Source organism: Pituophis catenifer, unplaced genomic scaffold, assembly GCF_029215685.1.
Source record: "Pituophis catenifer annectens isolate HBS135680 unplaced genomic scaffold, rPitCat1.0.hap2 SCAF_13, whole genome shotgun sequence".
Classification (NCBI taxonomy): Eukaryota; Metazoa; Chordata; class Lepidosauria; order Squamata; family Colubridae; genus Pituophis; species Pituophis catenifer.
This window is the reverse complement of record NW_027256893.1, coordinates 16,296,879-16,317,356: the sequence shown is the minus strand read 5'-3', so window position 1 is coordinate 16,317,356 and position 20,478 is coordinate 16,296,879. Positions and strand designations below refer to the sequence as shown.

Here is a 20,478-nt window from a genome sequence, read left to right as displayed (position 1 = left end):
TAGTCCTTGACTTAAAACCGTTCGCTTAACAACCAGTTAAAGTTTCGACAGACTTGAAAAAAGTGACTCACAACTCACTGCCAAAGTTATGATTGTTGTATCAACTCCTGTGGTCACATGACCATATTTTGGTTACTTAGCAACAGGCTCGCATTTAGGACCATTTGCAGCATCCCACGGTCACGTGATCGATCACATTTTGCAATTCCCTTCTCCCCCCCCCCCAAATTTTCAAGCAAAAAAAAAAATCACCCATAGGACAGGATGGATTCGGACTTCTGACCCCCATCATTTGCTTAACTGAAGTGACTCACTTAAGGACATTGTAAAAAGTGTCGTAAAATTGAGTCCGGTGATGTGTAACTCAGCTTACAACCATAACAACTTAAGACCAAAAGTTTGGCTTCAATTGTAGTTGGAAGTTGAGAACCACCTGTATGGAAACCCAACTTACAAAGTTGGAACACTGGATGGCATACAATCAAGAAACAAGCATTAAAAGATAGGTACAGTTGAAGATAACAGCAAAAATGAATAAGTGATGACGAATTCAAATTTCAATCATTACATTTTGATCTCATTTAAATAGTGGTTTAGTTTTCATGGCCAAAACAGATTTGCGATATGGTGGATGAAAACAGATTGAGTAACAATTTAATTAGGTATTTGGGAGGGGTTGCGTAATCATTTATGTCTCTCAAAACCCAAAATGTCCTGTTTCCCATGCAAAATTTCAGCTCTCAGCGAAAACTGCTACTTTAATGCATTTTAAAAAGCTTCTAACACTGTTCAAAATGTCAGTTTTCTGCTTCAAATAGCCATTTGCATTGAAAGTAGAATGTTTTACAACGTTTAGAGCTCAAAATGTCCTAATAAAACATTGACACATTCCTAGTGGTATATTTGGAATGCATTTGGAAACATACTTCTTTTGAAAATGAATGCTATTTTAAGTCCACTAGATGGTGATGTTGTAGAAGCTATGAAAAGCATAAACAATGTAAAGATTTTCATGAAAAATGCCGTGATTGCTCAGATATAGCACAATAAAATTCAATACAGTTCACAGAAACCTAATGTGAATTGTACTGTGCTTAATATTCTTAATAGAAACGCTTTCAAAGAAAGTCATTCTGTGACTTCAAAGTATACACAATTTGTATGATATGTTTCTTATGAGTTTGGTCTAAATAGGTTTTTCTTTCTTTCTTTCAGTACATAACATTGTTCCTTTTTCCCTATAGGTATCTGTGATTAGATATTTAACACCAATCCTCGTATTGCTCTATCTTTGTTATAAGGTAAGTCCCTTTTTAATCTTCTTTAAAAAAAATTCTTTTCTCAGAATCGAAAACTTTTCTACCAAAGATTTACCTGTTTGAATTAAAGATAATTCAATCTTTAATTGATACATAATTTTCCCTGGTTAGTTCCTTGATTAGGCTGTTGTTATATCAACTATATAACATATAATACATGTATAAGGGATGTGGTGGCTCAGTGGCTAAGATGCTGAGCTTGTCGATCGAAAGGTCATCAGTTCAGCGGTTCGAATCCCTAGTGCCGCGTAACGGGGTGAGCTCCCGTTACTTGTCCCAGCTTCTGCCAACCTAGCAGTTTGAAAGCAGGTAAAAAATGCAAGTAGAAAAATAGGGACCACCTTTGGTGGGAAGGTAACAGCGTTCCGTGCGCCTTTGGCGTTTAGTCATGCCAGCCACATGACCACAGAGACGTCTTCAGACAATGCTGCCTCTTCGGCTTTGAAACGGAGATGAGCACCGCCCCCTAGAGTCGGGAACGACTAGCACATATGTGCGAGGGGAACTTTTACCTTTACCTTTATATCAACTACCAAGAATAAAACAACAGTCCCAACAAAACTGACAGGATAAACCATTGCACAGATAATCCTTGATTTACAACAGTTGGTTTAGTGACCATTCAAAGTTACAATGGCACTGAAAAAAGTGACTTATGACCGTTTTTCACACATATGACCATTGTAGCATTCCCTATGCTCATGTGATCAAAATTCAGCCACTTGGCAACTGACTCCTATTTATGACCGTTACAATATCCTGCAGTCATGGGAATCGCCTTTTGCGAACCTTCTGATAAGCAAAGTCAATGGAGAAGCCACTAACTGTGTTACTGTCTTAACAACTGCAGTGTTTCACTTAACAACTGTGGCAAGAAAGGCCATAAAATGGGGCAACATTCACTTAACAAATGTCTCACTTATCAGTAGGAATTTTGGGCTCAGTTGTGGTTATTAAGTCAAGGACTACCTGTATATATATATAAAGAGAGACAGAGAAAACCCCACTCCCTTCTAAAATTGATAACGTTATCTAGTTGGGTAATGAAATGTCTGCAAGAAAAGAACCAAACTCAGAAAGCACCAACGACCCCATAAACAACATACCTACCTAGCAGCCTCTTCACAACAGGCAAAACAAAAGTTGCAGCTTTACTAATGAAGCCCAAACTTCTCAAGATTGAATTCGCTTCTGCTTCCTGTGAATATTATCGCTTTTCAACTTGCCAAGGAACTGGGGGGAGTGAAGGAGAAGATGGAATCCAGAGGCTCCAGGCTTCAACCGTGAGAGCCAAGCACCCACCAAGGACACTTCTGCAGGTGTCATCCAAGATGTGAACTGTTCTCAAAACAAAAGAACAATTCATAACTGGACAATATCCAGTGGGAGGAGGGGAGAAATCTATTCTTTCCCTATGCAGGGTTGCACGGGAAAAGTTAGAGCTGGTTTTGCATTCTTTAGTGCCAAAACGATGTACCCAGTATAAAGTTTTGCTTTGGGGATTTCAAAGTTCCCAAAATTGTCAATGTTTGTTGGGCTCGATAGTCGGACCTTTGACACAAGCCCTTTACATGCGCATCTGATACATGCGCAGAAGGAAGGACAGTTTGAATTGTGATACTGTGGCTGCCACTTTCCCTGCTCAGACTCATACACACCCGCATACCGAGTGTGTATGAGCTGGGGTAACACAGTGGTTAGAGTGTAGTACTGCAGCTGCTTCAGCTGACTGCTAGTTCAGCAGATCAGCGGATCAAATCTCACCGGCTCAAGGTTGACTCAGCCTTCCATCCTTCCGAGGTGGATAAAATGAGGACCCAGATTGTTGGGGGCAATATGCTATTTAGTATACTGTCTTTGGTGTAAGCCGCCCAGAGTCCTCAGAGAGTGGGCGGCATAGAAATATGAATAATTAAAAAAATAAAATAAAATAAAATACCATTTGTACACCCATCTGAGTTGTGGCTTTCACCAATTTCTTGTTCTGGATTTTTATCCCGGTCCATATTTTTCCTTATACATGCTTTAAAACGAGAGTCCGCCATTGCAGATGGGAGCCAAACAAAACAGTGTGCCAAAGATCGAAAACATCAGCTGGTAACTTTGCTGCTTGGGCTTTATAAGCAATGTTTTTTTTTTCCCCATGCTGAAGAGCTGGGCTCCTTTGGGCGTCTGTCGCGATTTATTTTGTTGTGTTTCTTTTCTTCTTAGTTCCTACCTGGAATAATGGCAGAGCTGTCAGAGCTGAGAGAATTCTACGACCCGGACACGGTGGAGCTAATGAACTGGATTAAGTAAGAGGAACTTTACTCTGTTTAAATCACATGCTAGATAAGGCGAGTCAATGTCTTTTTGTGACCGCGGCTTCCAATTCTATCAGTTACGTACAATTTTAGAGCCTAAAACATGAGCTAGATAACTTGGTTTAATATGGACACTAAGATCCTTGAAAAAGAGCCTTGGTAGTACAGTGGTCTAAAGCACCGTGTTATTAAGAACAGCTGCCTGCAATTACTGCAGGTTCGAATCTCGCCAAGGCTCAAGGTTAACTCAGCCTTCCATCTTTTCTAAGGTAGGTAAATTGAGGACCCAGTTGTGGGGGCAATAAGCTGACTTTGTATAAATATACAAAAGAATGAAGGCTATTGCTTAACGCATTGTAAGCCGCCCTGAGTCTCCGGAGAAGGGCGGCATATAAATCAAAAAAAATTTTTTTTTAAAAAAGATCACTGCCCAATGCCAGGTTTTCGCAACCTATAGCCTTCAGATAGATGAGTGAGGATTCAGTTTTGGTGTTGCAGTCACAACCGTTGGGAAGTGATAAAGACTCTTGAAGCAGCTTCTTAGAAATGTTTGCTCCATCGGGCCAAACTTTCAGCAGCTGAAATACTTCGCCGTTGGGCAACTTTCAAGACATCCTACACTTCAAGTCCCAGAATTCCCCCAGCCACCTTGCAGGGTTTCTCAGCCTCAGCCATTTGAAGATGGGTGAACTTCAACTCCCAGAATTCCCCCACCCAGCAAGTTGGAATTCTGGGAGTTGAAGTCCACCCATCTTCAAATGGCTGAGGTTGAGAAATACTGCCTACACCAAGGATGGCATAGCCCAGGTTCTAAAAAGACAAGAGAATAAAAAAAAAAAAAGCATGAACGAACTATTGCAAATATTTTACAAAATGGCACACAAATTTAGCCTGTCACAGACTATTCGGTGGCGGGAGGGGGGGGTTACATATCTTCAGGATCCAGAAGATTTTGGGTTTTTTACCTTCTTTCTTAAACCATTGTCTTTGTCATTCTTAAGAAGCTTTGGCTAGTAGGGGCCCATTCAACATGTCCTCATTGGCAGAGATCTCCACAATTGAAGAAATTTAGGTAGTCCTCGAATTATGACAGACACTCCCCCCCCCGAAAAAAAAAAGTATTTACTGTTCCAAAGCTCCAATGGATTTCAGGTGCTTGGCAACCATAGACACAATTTATAATATCTTTGCCAAAAAATGGTGTTTCCTTCTAATTTTCGACAAAAAACCATTTAGTCTCTAGCAGATAAGACACCAATTAGGAGGCCGTGAGTTCAAATCCCACCTTAGGCATGAAAGCCAGCTAAGTGACCTCAGGCCAGTCACTCTCTGTCAGCCCAATCCTTCATACAGGGAGGGGTTGTTGTGGAGAAAATAGGAGGAGGAAGGGAATATTAAGATATGTTTGCTGTCTTAAACTATTTATAAAAAATAATTAAGGTTGGGTACAAATAAATGAGAACACCCCACAGGAAACAGTGGGTTTGCTTAATGGCAGCAGTGTTCAGTTAAGGACGGTGAGGGGCACTTTATGCTGGCTGGGGAATTCTGGGAATTGAAGTCCACAGCAGTAGTGGGTTTCAAATCCTGGCGCTACCGGTTCGCTATCGGTAGCGCGTGGGCGCGCATGTTCATGTTGCGAGCATGCAGCTCTTCTGCACATGCGCAAAAGGTTTTTGATGACATCTGGCACGTGGGCGGAGCCTCCTGCCGTTGCCGCCACTGTCACCCCGCCGAACCGGGGCAAACCACTAGTCCACAGGTCTTAAAGTTGCCACGGTCAGACACCCCTGATTCAGTGGTGAAATCCAAATTGTTTTACTACTGGTTCTGTGGGCGTGGCTTGGTGGGTATGGCTTGATGGGCGTGGCAGGGGAAAGATACTGCAAAACCTCCATTCCCTCCCCACTCCTGGGGGAAAGGATATTGCAAAATCTCCATTCCCACCCCATCCTGGGGCCAACCAGAGGTGGTATTTGCCGGTTCTCCGAACTGCTCAAAATTTCCGCTACCGGTTCTCCAGAACCTGTCAGAAGCTGCTGGATTTCACCCCTGCCCTGATTTAGATGATCTCTAGGGGTTAGGAGCATAACGTTTGTTCTTTATACTACTTCATTCTAATTTCTCTCTTTCTGGCAATAATAATGAATAGTGTGATTATTAAAGAGGTTATTAAAGAGGTCGTATAAATTGCTGACAAGCGTCCTGAAAGTGATCTCCATCCCTCAGCTTCCTTATTGACATGTTCTCATGACAAATCTTCACCCAGCCAGAGGTCTTTAAAACCACTTCTGTATTAAGAGATGCTAAATGTTTGATAAACCTGGTCTCCCGAGTGCAATATGCAGTGTTTTATATATAGATTTAAACATAAAATATAGATGGGTCTTTGGGTTCAGCCACAAACTGGATTTGACAAGTCTCAACGAGCACCATTTTTCAACCCAGTTCCAGGCTGCAGAATGCAGAACCGTTGCGTAGCCTCTTCCGTTTAAATTAGCTTTTTTTTTTCCTTGTGATTTGTTATGTGGGGATTTATGGGGGTGGAGGCGAAACATTATGCATCGAAGAAGTTAATTACTTTTGCAAGAACAGCAGTTGGCAACCAATTTATGCCTCTTAACCTGAAGTTGGGAGTCAGACTTAATAAGATCTCAGTAATTCAGTGGCACAGGTAGTTCCACAGCCAGCCCATTATAGCACCAATTCGTGACAGTCGTAAAATCTTTTCTGCGGCAGCCGTTAAGTGAAGGCAGCGGTTGTAAAACAAACGCTGTGGTCGCAAAGCAAACCCATGGTTCACTATGGGTGCGGTTTTGCCCAAAATTTCAAAAATTGCTATAAAACAAGGTCAGGTGACTGTCCTTGACAACATGGTGGTAAATGCCACCATGTTGTCAAGCGCTAATAATTCAGTCACGTGATTGTGGAAGGGTCCTGACGGTGGGAATTTTGGAACTGGTTGTAAGTAGACCATCCTTAAGGTAGGTCTGTCATAACTTTGAATGCTCACTAATCGAACCGGTCATAAGTCGAGGACTGCCAGTATTTCATCATATTCAACAGCTTGACTTCAGAAGTTGTGGGTGCTTCATTACTGGAGGTTTTTAAGGAGAGACTGGACAGCCACTTGTTTGAAATGGTATAGTCTCCTGCTTGAGCAAGTGTTATGGCCCATCAGCGGCCTGTGCGGATTGTAACTGATTCTGACAGTGAGGAGGCTGGTATGGTGTTGCGCCAGCAGCCTGTGCAGCTGGCACTCGAGTCAGACAATGAGGAGGCTGGAGAAGATGTGGTGCCAGAGGCAGGGATTCAGCCAGGGCCTTCAGAAGCTCCCTTAAGTGAAGAGGACGAAGAGGAGGAGCTTCTTCTCAATGCATGGGTGCGCAGAGCTGCCAAAAGGCAGGAGTGGCTCCTCAGGAGGAGGTCTCCTTGAGAGTAAGGCTCGGGGCTAATTGGCCACTCCCTTAGCCTATTTAAGGAGGAACGCCAACTGAAGCAATTTTAGTTCACTCTCCTGCGCGTCTGGATTCTCTGCAAATTGCTTCTGGGCTTTCTGCCAACCTTAGTAAGATTGTGATTACTTATCTTTAGTTTCTTGTAAGCTTATTAACAGCCTTTGTTTTGAAAAAGACTGAGTTATTTTAATAAATTAAGTTTTGTACATACTTTGTGTGTGCCGTGTTCTTTGGGTTCCGTAGCTATCCTGATTAATATAAATTTCAGTCCAACTTTGCTTTGTCTCATTCAGCATTTCTGTACACAATTCTTTGACTTCCGACGTGCAGTTTTCTATCTTTCCAGATGTGTTTTTCCTTTTTTTTTTTTTATCAAAAGCTTAAGCTCCTTAAAATGGAATTTTTCCCCCTTTTCGGTATGTCCTGGTCTAAGCTTCATATACAGCAATTTTTGTTCTTTCAAGCACCATTAGGAAACATCCAACCTATGTCAAAGTAATGCCAAATTTAGGAGAATTTAGAGTTGCAGTTACCTGCATTTGTAATACTGGCGATTAAAGATTGCCAAATGCGCACAGAAATGCTAACTCCTTTCCTCTAACTTTGAAATGAATCTTTATTTTCAAAAAGATCGAAAGGAAGGGAAAGCTCTGTCTTTTCCCTCCAATTCCTGTACTTCCCATTGAAGCTTTCTGTCGCAAATGAGTTATTTTATAATAATCCTATAATACTAGAAAGCATAGATAAAACAGAGGTTCCCATTTTACATTATACTCTGCTCAGTTTACCACCACCCCCCCATTAGTTTAACAGTAATTAACTTGTTGAAGCTTGGAGCTTCCAAAATAAATGAGATTATTTGTTCAAAATGCCATCAGGTCTGCTTGGAGTGACATTTAAATTACATAATGTAAATCAGTTTGACCTCTAAGTCCTTGTCATTATTTAGTGACATTTCTTGCGGAATAAATTGCGTGAGGGTTGAGCAGCCTGGATATGAAGCTTGGCAGAAACCTATAAAAACAAATTATCCTTTCATTTTATACATCATTTATCCAGACATTTGTAAAAATTGCTTCGTCTTTCTGTAATGGGAAACTGCCGTTTGGTTGTTTGAAGCACATTAGCTGAGGAAGGCTCAAGTTGAGCATTTGAGGGGCTGCCTCAGGGTGAAAGATTTGAGGAGGGGGAGGCAACTTGTGTCAGGAATGCTTCATCTGAGGCAATTTTATTTATTTGATTATTTATATCCCACCTTTACAGGTACCCTCTACTTACCACCACAACTGAGCCCAAAATTTCTGTTGCTAATTGAGATGGTTGTGGAGTGAAATTGGGCCCTGTTTTATGACCCGTCTTGCCGCCGTTGTTAAGTGAATCACTGCAGTGGTTAAGCTAGTAACACGGTTGTTAAGTGAAACTGGCTTGCCTATTGACTTTGCTTATTCGGAAGGTCACAGAAGGGGATCTCATGACCCCAGGACTGTGCAACCGTGATAAATATGAATCAGTTGCCAACCATCTGAATTTTGATCACGTCACCATGAGGATGTGGCAAGAGTGAAAAACACTCGTAGGTCACATTTTTTTCAATGCCGTTGTAACTTCCCATAGTCAATAATATTACCGGGCACGCAAGCTGTCGCCCAACTCACCTACAGCTGCACATGTGCGCGTGCCCCAGCTGGTGTTCAGGCCTCCGGTGCATATGCACGCAATTCGGGAGACCCAGTTGGTCTTCAGAACTCTCCTGTATGTGCGTACGGGTTTGTGCATGCGTGTGCATGCAGCAAGTACATGCGCAAATGGTGTTCCCAACATATATTGCGTGCGTGAAAGCTGTGCACATGCGCAAATGGTGCGATTGTACGCGTAGTGCACAGGGGAGCCATGCAAAAGCCATGTGCATGCACAGATGGTGCAGTTGTGCATGGAGCGCATGGGGGATGCGAAAGCCAGGAGCATGTGCAGATGGTGTGGTTGCGCGGTCAGTGCACGGGGGGGAGCCACGCGTAAGCGAAGCATGTACCTGTTTGGCACTCGGTGACTAAAAGGTTTGCCACCACTGCCCTATACGATTTCAGACAAGTGGCTATCCAATCTTTTCTTAAAAATCTCCAGTGATGGAGACCCACAACCTCTGAAGGCCAGCTGTTTCACTAGTTAACTGTCCTCACTGTTAGGAAGTTTCTTCTCAATTCCAGGTTGCTTCTCTCCTTGATTAGTTTCCATCCATTGTTTCTTATCTTGCCTTCTGGTGCTTTGGAAAATAAGTTTACCCCCTCTTCTTTGTGGCAGCCCCTCAAATTCATATTCATTTATTAGAATAGAGTAGAGTAGAGTAGAGTAGAGTAGAATAGAATAGAATAGAATAGAATAGAATAGAATAGAATAGAATAGAATAGAATAGAATAGAATAGAATAGAATAGAATAGAATAGAATAGAAGGTAGAGATAGGATAGGATAGGATAGGATAGGATAGGATAGGATAGGATAGGATAGGATAGGATAGGATAGGATAGGATAGGATAGGATAGGATAGGATAGGATACGAAAGGAATAGAGGATAGACATAGAATAGAATAGAATAGAATAGAATAGAATAGAATAGAATAGAATAGAATAGAATAGAATAGAATAGAATTTTTTTTTAATTTAATTTTATTTTTATTTTTATTTTAATTTGATTTATATGCCGCCCTTCTCCGGAGACTCAGGGCGGCTTACAATGCGTTAAGCAATAGCCTTCATCCTTTTGTATATTTATACAAAGTCAGCTTATTGCCCCCACAAACTGGGTCCTCATTTCACCTACCTTAGAAAGGATGGAAGGCTGAGTCAACCTTGAGCCTTGGAGAGATTCGAACCAGCAGTAAATTTCAGGCAGCTGTGTTAATAACAGGGTGCTTAGACCACTGTATTATCAAGGCTCTTGATAGTACAGAATTCTTTATTGGCCAAATGTGATTGGACACACAAGAAATTGGTGCGTACACTCTCAGAGTACATAAAAGAAAAGATAAATTCGTCAAGAATCATAAGGTACAACACTTAATGATAGTCATAGGAAAACAGTTAATATAAATCTTAAGGATACCAGCAACAAAGTTACAGTCATACAGTCATAAGTGGGAGGAAATGGATGATAGGAACAATGAGAAGATTAATAGTAATGCAGTAACCATCTGGATTTTGCCAATTTCTGGTCTCCTTCATGACTGCAGCCTTTGTAGGTTGTACTGGTGAAGGCAGTAGGGAACCAAAAATGCAATATTACACCATTATCTGCTCCTGGACCGTAAGCTGGTAAAAGTAGCAAAGAGAAGAATCCTATCACTCTGCCCTTCTGAAGTGAATCTCAATGTTCCTTCAGGTCCAACACTCCCAAGAAAGCAGTGATTGCAGGAAGTATGCAGCTCTTAGCCGGGGTTAAGCTTTGCACTGGAAGAATTTTAACCAATCACCCCCACTATGAAGACAAGAGTCTGCGAGAAAGAACAAAGCAGGTAAGAGGATCTGACTTTCTCCAGCTACTCCCATTCTTGGGTTGTCCTTGTTTTTAGCAATGGTGGATAACAGTTCCATTTTTTCCCTCCTCCCTCAAACAAATATCACATTTCCTTCTATAATAATTTAATAACCGGTTCGCCCAGACTCAGGTTGGCAGTCGTGGCTGGCTTGTCCCGCGGTGCTGGGGGATGGGGATGGGCCACGCCTCCCACAATGGCCAACCTGACCCTGAGCAAACCGGTTATTAAATTATTTGAATTCCACCACTGTGTCCAGAGGTGGGATTCACTTACCTTCCCTACCGGTTTGCAAATGTGAGCGTGCATGCGGGCACGCTCACTTTGCTCACATGGACCTCCTCTATGCATGCACACGGCCTTCCGTGCATGCGCAGAACTCATGCATTACATACCAGTTTGCTCGAATTGGACAGAACCGGCTGAATCCCATCTCTGACTGTGTCCCACCCTGGCTGATGCCACCCTGCCCCTTCCACTGATTCCACACCGATGCTCCGATCCCATAAGACTATCGTGACTAATCATCGTGACTGATCTCCGTGTGCGTATAGCTTGTTCCCTTCCTTGAGTCATCCTTTATTCCCACATTTAATGAATTAATAAAGCAATCGAACCCAATTCTTTCACTCGTTTGCAGGTTTATCAGGTGTATGCCAAAAGATCACCTGAAGATGTCCATAGGATCCTCAGATCTTTTGGCACCGACTTTGTGATCTTGGAGGACAGCATTTGTTATGAAAGAAGGCATAGCAGGGGTTGTCGGTTGCGTGACCTTCTGGATATTGCCAACGGCCACGTAAGTCTTTTCCAAAGCCAGTTGTCGGGCCCAATGAACCAAGAACGACACAGAGAGTTACATCAGAATAGTTTCTTTATTGTTGTTTGCCTGCAGACAGGAATCTTACCAGACTAAAGCACTTAACTAATAGATATATCCAGTGGTGGGATTCAGCCAGTTCGCACCACTTCGGGAGAACCGGTTGTTAACTTTCTGAGCAGTTGGGTGAACTGGTTGTTGGAAGAAATCATTAGGGCAGAGAACCGGTTGTTAAATTATTTGAATCCCACCACTGGATATACCCTGTGAACAGTGGTGAAATCCAAATTTTTTTACTACCAGTTCTGCCAGCCAGGAGTGTGATTTGGGGGATCTCCAAACTGCACAGAATCTTAGCTAGAGGTTCTGCCGAACCCCCAGCAGCCCATCCCTGAGTAACTCCCAAGAATTCAGTTACTCTTTTACATGTCCCTGGGATGCCCCTTATGAAATCTATTGTGAACCAGGAAAGAAAGCGATTAGATCTGGAACCCCCAACCTTTTTGGCCTGGTGGACACATTTGAAATTCAGAAAACAGGTGAGCACAGTTGCAGGATGGATTTGGGAAACCAATCCAGTAGCGTGCTTCCTCTAAAGCAGAAATCTCATTAGACTGTTTAGAATCACTTTGATAGTGAGATGAGCGGCATATAGGTTTAGTAAACAAAATAAATAAAACTAATAAATAATCAGCGGGTTGGAAGGTTGACATAGTATGCTATTTTAGTTTTCTTCCTTGATCTAAGCGAGCCAGTTTGGTCTAATGGTGGAAACACCAGGCTAGAAAGCTAGAAACAGTGAGTTCTAGTCCCACCTTAGCCATGAATGGCAGCTGGTGACTTTGGGCCGATCACCAGAAGATGGTGAGTTCTAATCCCGCCTTAGGAAAGCTGGCTGGGTGACTTTGGGCCAATCTCTAGGAGATTGTTAGTTCTACCTTAGCTATGAAACCCCGCTGGGCGATTGTGGGCCAGTCACCAGGAGACAGAGAGTTCTAGTCCCACCTTAGATACAAAAGTCAGCTCTCTCAGGCCAACTTACCTTGTAGGGTTGTGTTTTGAGGAAAACAGGACGAGGAAGGTATGTTCTTCACCACTTTGAGTTATTTGTAAAAAATAATAAAACAGGATACAAATCAATAAAATAAAAAATAAAGCAGTATCAAAACAGTTAAACAGCCTTTCCACTTTCTGTTACAGACGATGGACGGTCCTGGAGAAAACGATCCTGGTCTCAAACCTTCACCGTTCCCTCGCTTCTGTGAGGAAATCAAAAGAAATCAGCCCTCATATACGACGTATTTTACTAAAGTCTTTCACAACAAAACGTTCCATGTTTACAAACTGGCTCGACATCAAAACAACACATAGCTTTCCTACAGCAGTAGCAAAAAGCGCTCGTTTATAAAAATGGCTCATTTTTTTTTAAAGGGAAATTGTTTTAGATTGGTTGAAAGTGTTTAATTTTTAATTACTCGATAATTCAAGAACACACACACACACACACACACACACACACATATAGAATGGAGATCATGAAAAGCAAATATTTCATAAATTTCATAAATTCTATCCCAATATTCTATGATTTTTTTAAAAAACGATCTAAAGATGGGGAAGGGTCCCTTTTGCCACCCCCTACTCATCTACATCCCATGCACCAAGGGTCTCTCTGGGTTTTCCCTTCCCATTTAGTCTTTAGGGAATTCTGTCAGTTTGGTATATTCATGGGCCTTATAAGTTGGAAATCTTTTTGATATTTTAACACTTCCCTATCCTTGTTAAGGACTGAGAATAGGACAAGACCAGTGGTGAAATGTAAAATTTGTTACTACCGGTTCTGTGGGCCGGTAATGTCCCCACAGGGGGTAATGTGACTGGGTGGGCGTGGCCAACTTTTTTTTTTTATTATTTTTAAAAGCATTTTTTCTACAACCTCTTCGGCTGAAGAGGTTGTAAAAAAATGCTTTTAAAAGGCTCTGACGATCCCAGCTGAGCCGCGCGATCATCAGAGGCTTTTTTTTTTTACATTAATTTTTTCAGCAGAAGAAAAAATGCTTTTAAAAGTAAAAAAAAAAGCCTCTGATGATTGCGCGGCTCAGCTGGGCATGTGGGGGGGAAGGCAGGGATTTTTGCTACCGGTTCTCCGAACCACCCGCCACCATCGCTACCGGATCAGGCGATCCGGTCCGAACCGGGAGCATTTCACCCCTGGACAGGACTATTTAGAGCAGTGTTTCTCAACCTTGGCAAATTTTAAAATGTGTAGACTTCAACTCCCAGAATTCTCTTGGCTGCCAGGGGAATTCTGGGAGTTGAAGTCCACATGTCTTAAAGTTGACATGGTTGGGAAAAACTATTATAGAGGGAAACTCAGTTCTCAACTCTTATCGGTTCCTTGGCCTTGGGCTGTAGATTGATCCATTTCCATCAAAGCTTTAGTAGGGGAGGCGTTATTAACAAACTCAATCCAGCAAAAGTTTTCAGGAACACCCAAGTGCTTGTGGTCACTGCACTCCTACCCATTTTCAGTGTCTGTGGTTCTTCAAATCATCATTACTACCAGGGCTTATTACACTGTATTTCAAGTCTTATTAGTAGCAATTTGCTTCCTTTTCATCCGTGCTTAATTGTTGATTTGTCTAGGCATAGAATGTTGTAATTGAGATTTGGTAGAGTGCAGTAAAGTACAATGACCTATATTTCAAGGAGTTAAAGGAAGTGTTGACATGAAAATGCTCCCAACTTGCTCTCTGATATAAAACCATGTTCAGTTTCTGTATTCCGCTTCCGCCTCATTTTGAGTGTGTAACATCCTAAGAGGGATAAAGAATGCCATAAAGAATTATCCTAAAAAGGCCAGATACTTGGTTTTTAATGGAAAATATGATTTCGTCGTTCCAAAGACTCATATATACGCCACTCAGAACAAACCTTTTGTGAATCATGTTTCTTATATTGATGTACGAGAAGTTCATATTTGGGCATCTTTTGAAGTTTAATGAAGACATCAATCTTGGGCCCTTGGTTGTTTTCCTGCAGACGTTTCATTGCCCAACTAAGTACTTAGTGCTTATTACGGGAGTGGAGTTTTCTCTCTGTTTTAGATATAAATAGCTGGTCCTGTCAATGTTGGTAGGAGTATTCTTGGTGATTCCTTGATTAGGCTGTTGTCAACTCACAAAGCATCCCTGGCCTGCTCTCAAGTTGCCATAGGCAAGGGGGATGGGAAAACGGTGAAGCAGCACGGCAGCCAAAAACAAAAGCACATTCCAGACATATCTCCTTCAAGGCTGTCTCCCAGGGTCACCCACAGCGGCCGAAGTGGAGTGATCTCTACAATCTGCGAAATTGCTCCGTTGGTGAATGTGACTGATGACACACCCTGGGGGGAGGGGGAAACAGGTCAAGTCTGGGCCATAAATTACATGGGGTCAGAGTTGGCTTCACTTGGAACCTGCCAACATGAAGCTCCTAATAAATAACTGGATTTCTTTTGAAGCTTGGCTCAAGGCTCATGATTTAATTAAGACATCCGTTGGAACCCAACAGCAACCCCACGTAATTTACGGCCCAGACTTGGGGGCTATTACGAATCGAATTGTTTGTGTGAGCTGGTAGTTCCTTGGCTGGGATATTGTTACTTAGTTGGGTAATGAAATGTCTACAAGAAAATGAACAAGAATACAGCAAGGACACCACAATGCAACTCTGACCTACAAATATTCTCTTCTGTTTGTACCATCTACTTTGTAATGCCTTATTTTTAAGAAAACCATCGTGACAATGAAATGATTGCCCGTTTGAACATTGCATACGGAATTGAAGAAAACAGTTCGTTTGATGCAGAACTTCTCCAGGTTTTGAGTAGCTGTCTGTCCACTGTGGGCATAACCTCTCTTAGGATGTCCTCTTAACACAAGCCTTATCGAAATGGAAGGTAAGTAAAGAAGGAAATGATTTCTGTTTTCCTAATTTAAGCACTAAGAATAACTCCCAGTGGAAGGCAGCCGGTGTTACAAATGGTGGCTGCCATTTGCCTCTGGAAAGCCATCAAAGGATCCTTAGGGGTATCTTTGGCTGATTCAAGTAATTCACGTAAGAAAATTGTTACAATTAATTTCTAAATACAAGAAACTTACAGGGTTTCGACTAGCACCTCCCAGATTTAATTAAATCAAGATGGCTAATGAGATTAAAGCTCTCCCAACAGAGCTGTCTTCCGTTTCCCTTCCATTAATGAAAAGGTTTCCTCCTTGCCATTGTCCTTGGGAATATCACTGCAGGGATAAGTCGCGGTTCTGTCAATCACACACCAAATTCAGGTAGACAGGATGTTCTGCAACCAAAAAGAACAGGGTGTCTTTAAGTCAAAGCTGAATCTAGACCGTGTTTTTGTTCTAAAAGTGCGAAAGTCCCTCAATGATTTATCTTGATTCCCTTAATGAGGTTGGGAGTCCCCTGCCAGTTCAGCAGAATTCAATAATAAAGTGTTTTAGTTAAGTATTAAACTCAAACTTTAATTAAGCCTATAGGGATGCGCGCTTGATCTTGCCAAGAAGACAGTCTCTAGATTGGTCAATGGGAAAGGTAAAATTTAATTCATGACTCAGTGATGCCTGCATCTCTCCCAGGTTGCCTAGACAGATACAGGTCAGCTCGGCAGGGTTCACATAATACATTTAACCCCACTTACTAATAAACGCACTGTCTAGCTTCTCAAGAGAGAACTTCATTTGGATCAATGTATGTGCTGCCCTGCTCACTCGCTCACTCGCACACGTAACTGTGGTTTAGTGGGTTTATTAATATTTCCCCGCAATTCCCTTCACCAAAACCCAGAAACGTCACAAATCCAGCCACGAGCAGACCAAGGTTAGTCCACAGAGTGGCCCAATAGTCCACAAAGCACTTGAAAGTTGCTCAGTCAAAATAATTTCACCAGACAAACTTAAATCCACCAGACCAAAACTTAAATCCACACAGAAAAGAGCTCATGAGGCAAAAAAAAGTCCTGAGTTTCCAATGCACGATTCGATTCCAAACATAGTGTCAATCCAGAGTGAGGCAAGAATCACGACGACCAGAAAACACACAGCTAAAAATTAACATGTTCTTCCCAGCAACGCCTCCATCTGCTGTGGAAAATAGCCAGCTTTCCAGTGCAGCCCATCAAGACGGGCAGGGCTTTCTCCTCTTGAGTAGTCTGGTTGACTTTCTCTGCTCCTACCTTCTCTCTGCCCTCCATGTTCTTGGATCAGGAGCAGAAGGCAGTTCCTCTTCGCTGGTCATCTTGCCACTGCAAGCTTTTCCCAGCTGGAGACTCTGCTAAATCCCTTCCGGCAGGCCGTTCAGAGCCATCAATAAACTCAGTTCCTGACGGGCCAGGTATCTGCTCATCCTTCCCCGAGCTGACATCTTTTTATTATTATTATTTAGACTTCTATACCGCTTCATGGTGCTTTACAGCCCTCTCTAAGCGGTTTACAGTTAGCATATAGCATATTGCATATTAGCATATTGCCCTGGTTGAGATTCGATCTGCCAAATTGCAGGTAGCTGGCAGGCAGCAGAAGTTGCCTGCAGTACTGCGTTCTAACCACTGCGCCACCACAGCTGCACGGAAATGCAGAGGAATTTTAACATGCAAATTTCACATCCATTTTTTATCTGCTTTGTGGAGGACACACAGAATTTGTGTAATGGCTGTGCCAAATGAGGAAGGAAGGAAAAGGAAAGGAAAGGAAAGGAAAGGAAAGGAAAGGAAAGGAAAGGAAAGGAAAGGAAAGGAAAGAAAAAGGAAAGGAGGGAGGGAGGGAGGGAGAGAGAGAGAGAGAGAGAGAGAGAGAAAGAAAAAGAAAGAAAGAAAGAAAGAAAGAAAGAAAGAAAGAAAGAAAGAAAGAAAGAAAAAGAAAGAAAGAAAGATGTGTACATCTGCTACAGTCCACCCTGTCTCAAACCTTAGAGAGGCAATTGAAATTTAAACACAGCGGCAAAAACTTGTTACTATTGTGAAACCCAACTGATTGTTGAGCCTACAGCACATAATGAATGCAAAATACAAATTTAAAACGAAAACCCAACGGCAATCCCATTTTTGTACATATAACACAAACAAGAAAGGGTTTTTTTATAAAAAAAAACAATTACAGACACATAAATATTAACTATTACCTCAGCTGACACCAATATACTCCTTATTTGTGCATTTTTCTTTCCAAGGCAAATGTTTTATTGTCCCAGTCATTCTGATCAGGCGCAAACACTTCCCCAAGCACTAACCGTTGACCGTTTTTTTCCCCCCTGCTAAAATAAATTATAATAAATCTGCATTAATTTCTCTCCTTTTTTTCCAAAGAGCTTTATATTCTGCAGGATTTATCGCCACACTTATCATTTTTATTGCGGCTTAGTGTTTCTCAAAGGTTATGATCCAAGCCATTTTCAGCAATGCTGCAAACAAATCCCTGCCTTTGTTGTTGTTGTTGTTTTAACCAAAGTAGAGCTAAAATTGAGATCACAAATACCATGGGCAGAATTGCCTTAAATAAAGAAAAATAGCTACGTACATGATTTATTTGAGAACTTCTTCCCAGGAAAAGGTGACTTCTGCAGCCTGAATACATTACTGAAGATGAGGAGAAATGCAGGTATTTTCTAGTCTTATCTGGATTTTTTTTTCCCGTCTTCCAATAAAACCTGCAATTCCCATGTTCGTACATTAATACTTGATGTCTCCAATTAAAAAGAATCTTACACAGCAGATGCTAGGAAAGATACCTACGTGATCTCTTAGAGAGATGCTTCAAGCCTCAGAAAAACAAAATGCACAGAAAAACTTCAGAAAAACAAAATGCACAGGTACAGTATATGTGGTATCTTGCTCAATAGTAGTAACTGTGAGAGGGATCTTGGAGTCCTAGTGGACAACCGTTTAAATATGAGCCAGCCGTGTAGCAGCTACCAAAAAAAGCCAACACAGTTCTAGGCTGCATAAACAGAGGGATAAATCAATAACCAGATGGTTATTGATTAATATACAATAACAGACAGCTAACAGGGATTTGATTAGCGTAATGTTTAGCCTAACCCGTTGATGTATGGTATGTATGTATGTATCAGGGGTGAAATCCAGCAGGTTCTGACAGATTCTGGAGAACTGGTAGCGGAAATTTTGAGTGGTTCGGAGAACCGGTAGCGGAAATTTTGAATAGTTTGGAGAACCGGCAAATGCCACCTCTGGCTGGCCCCAGAGTGGGGTGGGAATGGAGATTTTGAAGTATCCTTCCCTGCCACGCCCATCAAGCCACACCACGCCCACCAAGAACCAGTAGTAAAAAAATGTGGATTTCACCACTGGTTATGTATGTATGTATGTATGTATGTATGTATGTATTATGATTAGATCTTGGGTTGATTTGATTATCAGATAGAAATGGAATATTTCTTATTTAACATAATATTCTTATTAAATAGGGATGGGAAAGCTTACAACTATTTGTAGACTTGTTATGTAAAAGGGAGAATTGATAGTTGTTGTTTTTCCTTGTTTCAGAATCCAGCAGGGGTGGATTCCATACGTTTAATGTTAAATTTATTTGATACTTGGGTCATATTTTTTTTCTTTGTTGTTGTTGTTAGTGCTGGATGTATTTGTTGTTGTTGTTGTTTTTTCTATTTTATTTTTGTTGATAAAACAAAATAAATATATATTTAAAAGCAATTCATGGATCGTGACGATGACCCCTGTTTCTATTTCAGCTTCAAAGATCCCTCCAATGTTTTCAGTTGTTAGGTAGAATTTGACTTTGTGTTGATTCCTAAAACTGGGGAAATAGGAAAAATACATTTTATACATGGGCAGTGTTGTTACTATATGAGTAGATACTGCTACTTGTGTTAAGAGGTTTTTAAGGATATGCAGAAGCAAACAATGTCTTGTGGGAAAGGAGATGAATCCGATTATTATTAATCAATATAATTATGATTAGAACTGATAATCAACAATCTACATTAATTCAGCCAATACATTTCTATACTTATTAAAGCACCTGTCTACATTAATGAAGTTTTATTTAATTTCCAAAGATGTATTGATTGGCTGCCAGGAGGTCATAACAGATCTGTTAAATAGTGGTCTCCATTTATTGATCTATTTAATCGTTCAATAAATATATGTGCTACCCCATTCACATGGCTCTCCGCTGCTTACAAAAATGCAGAGACTCAGTAAACGAGTTAACCTTAAATCAGTGTAGAGGTCGGCAACCTGGAGCCACCTTTGATACATCCATTTTCCATCAAATGTTAGGGTAGTTTATTATTGAATAAGAGGCAAGCTGGCCAATTTCCATAGCTTTAAAAGCAAATGGGTATTTACCATTTTTATAATAATAATGATAACTTTATTGTCATTGTATGTGTATACACAGTATACCCATACAACGAAATTAAATTTTCAGAGGGGAAAAAAGTCATAAATCATGGTCAAAGACATTGCAAATGGTTGTAAATGCAGGCTGGTTGCCAAGCACTTAAAAAAATAAAAATGCAGTCACATGACCATGGGGAGGGCCAGCTGTTGTGATTTTTGGAACCAAGTTGTAAGTATCTTTTGGGGGGGGGGATCTGTCATAACAACTAGTCACTAAATGAGCAGTCGTAAGTCAAGGACTATCTATAGGTAAAGGTTCCCCTCGCACATATGTGCTAGTCCTTCCCGACTCTAGGGAGCGGTGCTCATCTCCGTTTCAAAGCCGAAGAGCCAGCGCTGTCCGAAGACGTCTCCGTGGTCATGTGGCCGGCATGACTAAACGCCAAAGGCGCACGGAACGCTGTTACCTTCCCACCAAAGGTGGTCCCTATTTTTCTACTTGCATTTTTTATGTGCTTTCGAACTGCTAGGTTGGCAGAAGCTGAGACAAGGAACGGGAGCTCACCCCGTTACGCGGCACTAGGGATTCGAACCGCTGAACTGCCAACCTTTCAATCGACAAGCTCAGCGTCTTAGCCACCGAGCCACCGCATCCCAGTATCTATAGGGTATGATA

At 41.5% G+C, this 20,478-nt stretch overlaps 1 protein-coding gene across 1 annotated transcript in view; it reads left to right on the top strand.

Moving 5' to 3' along the window:
• The window catches only part of DPY19L3 (dpy-19 like C-mannosyltransferase 3), a 37,037-nt gene extending 22,777 nt beyond the window's left edge, over positions 1-14,260 (top strand). Inside the window, exons 15-19 of the mRNA XM_070952714.1 lie at positions 1,245-1,301; positions 3,531-3,613; positions 10,455-10,587; positions 11,249-11,407; positions 12,629-14,260. Of these exons, the coding sequence (XP_070808815.1) occupies positions 1,245-1,301; positions 3,531-3,613; positions 10,455-10,587; positions 11,249-11,407; positions 12,629-12,799 (603 nt within the window). The 3' untranslated portion in view covers positions 12,800-14,260. The remainder of the gene's footprint in view (positions 1-1,244; positions 1,302-3,530; positions 3,614-10,454; positions 10,588-11,248; positions 11,408-12,628) is intronic.
• The last annotated feature ends 6,218 nt before the right edge of the window (positions 14,261-20,478 follow it).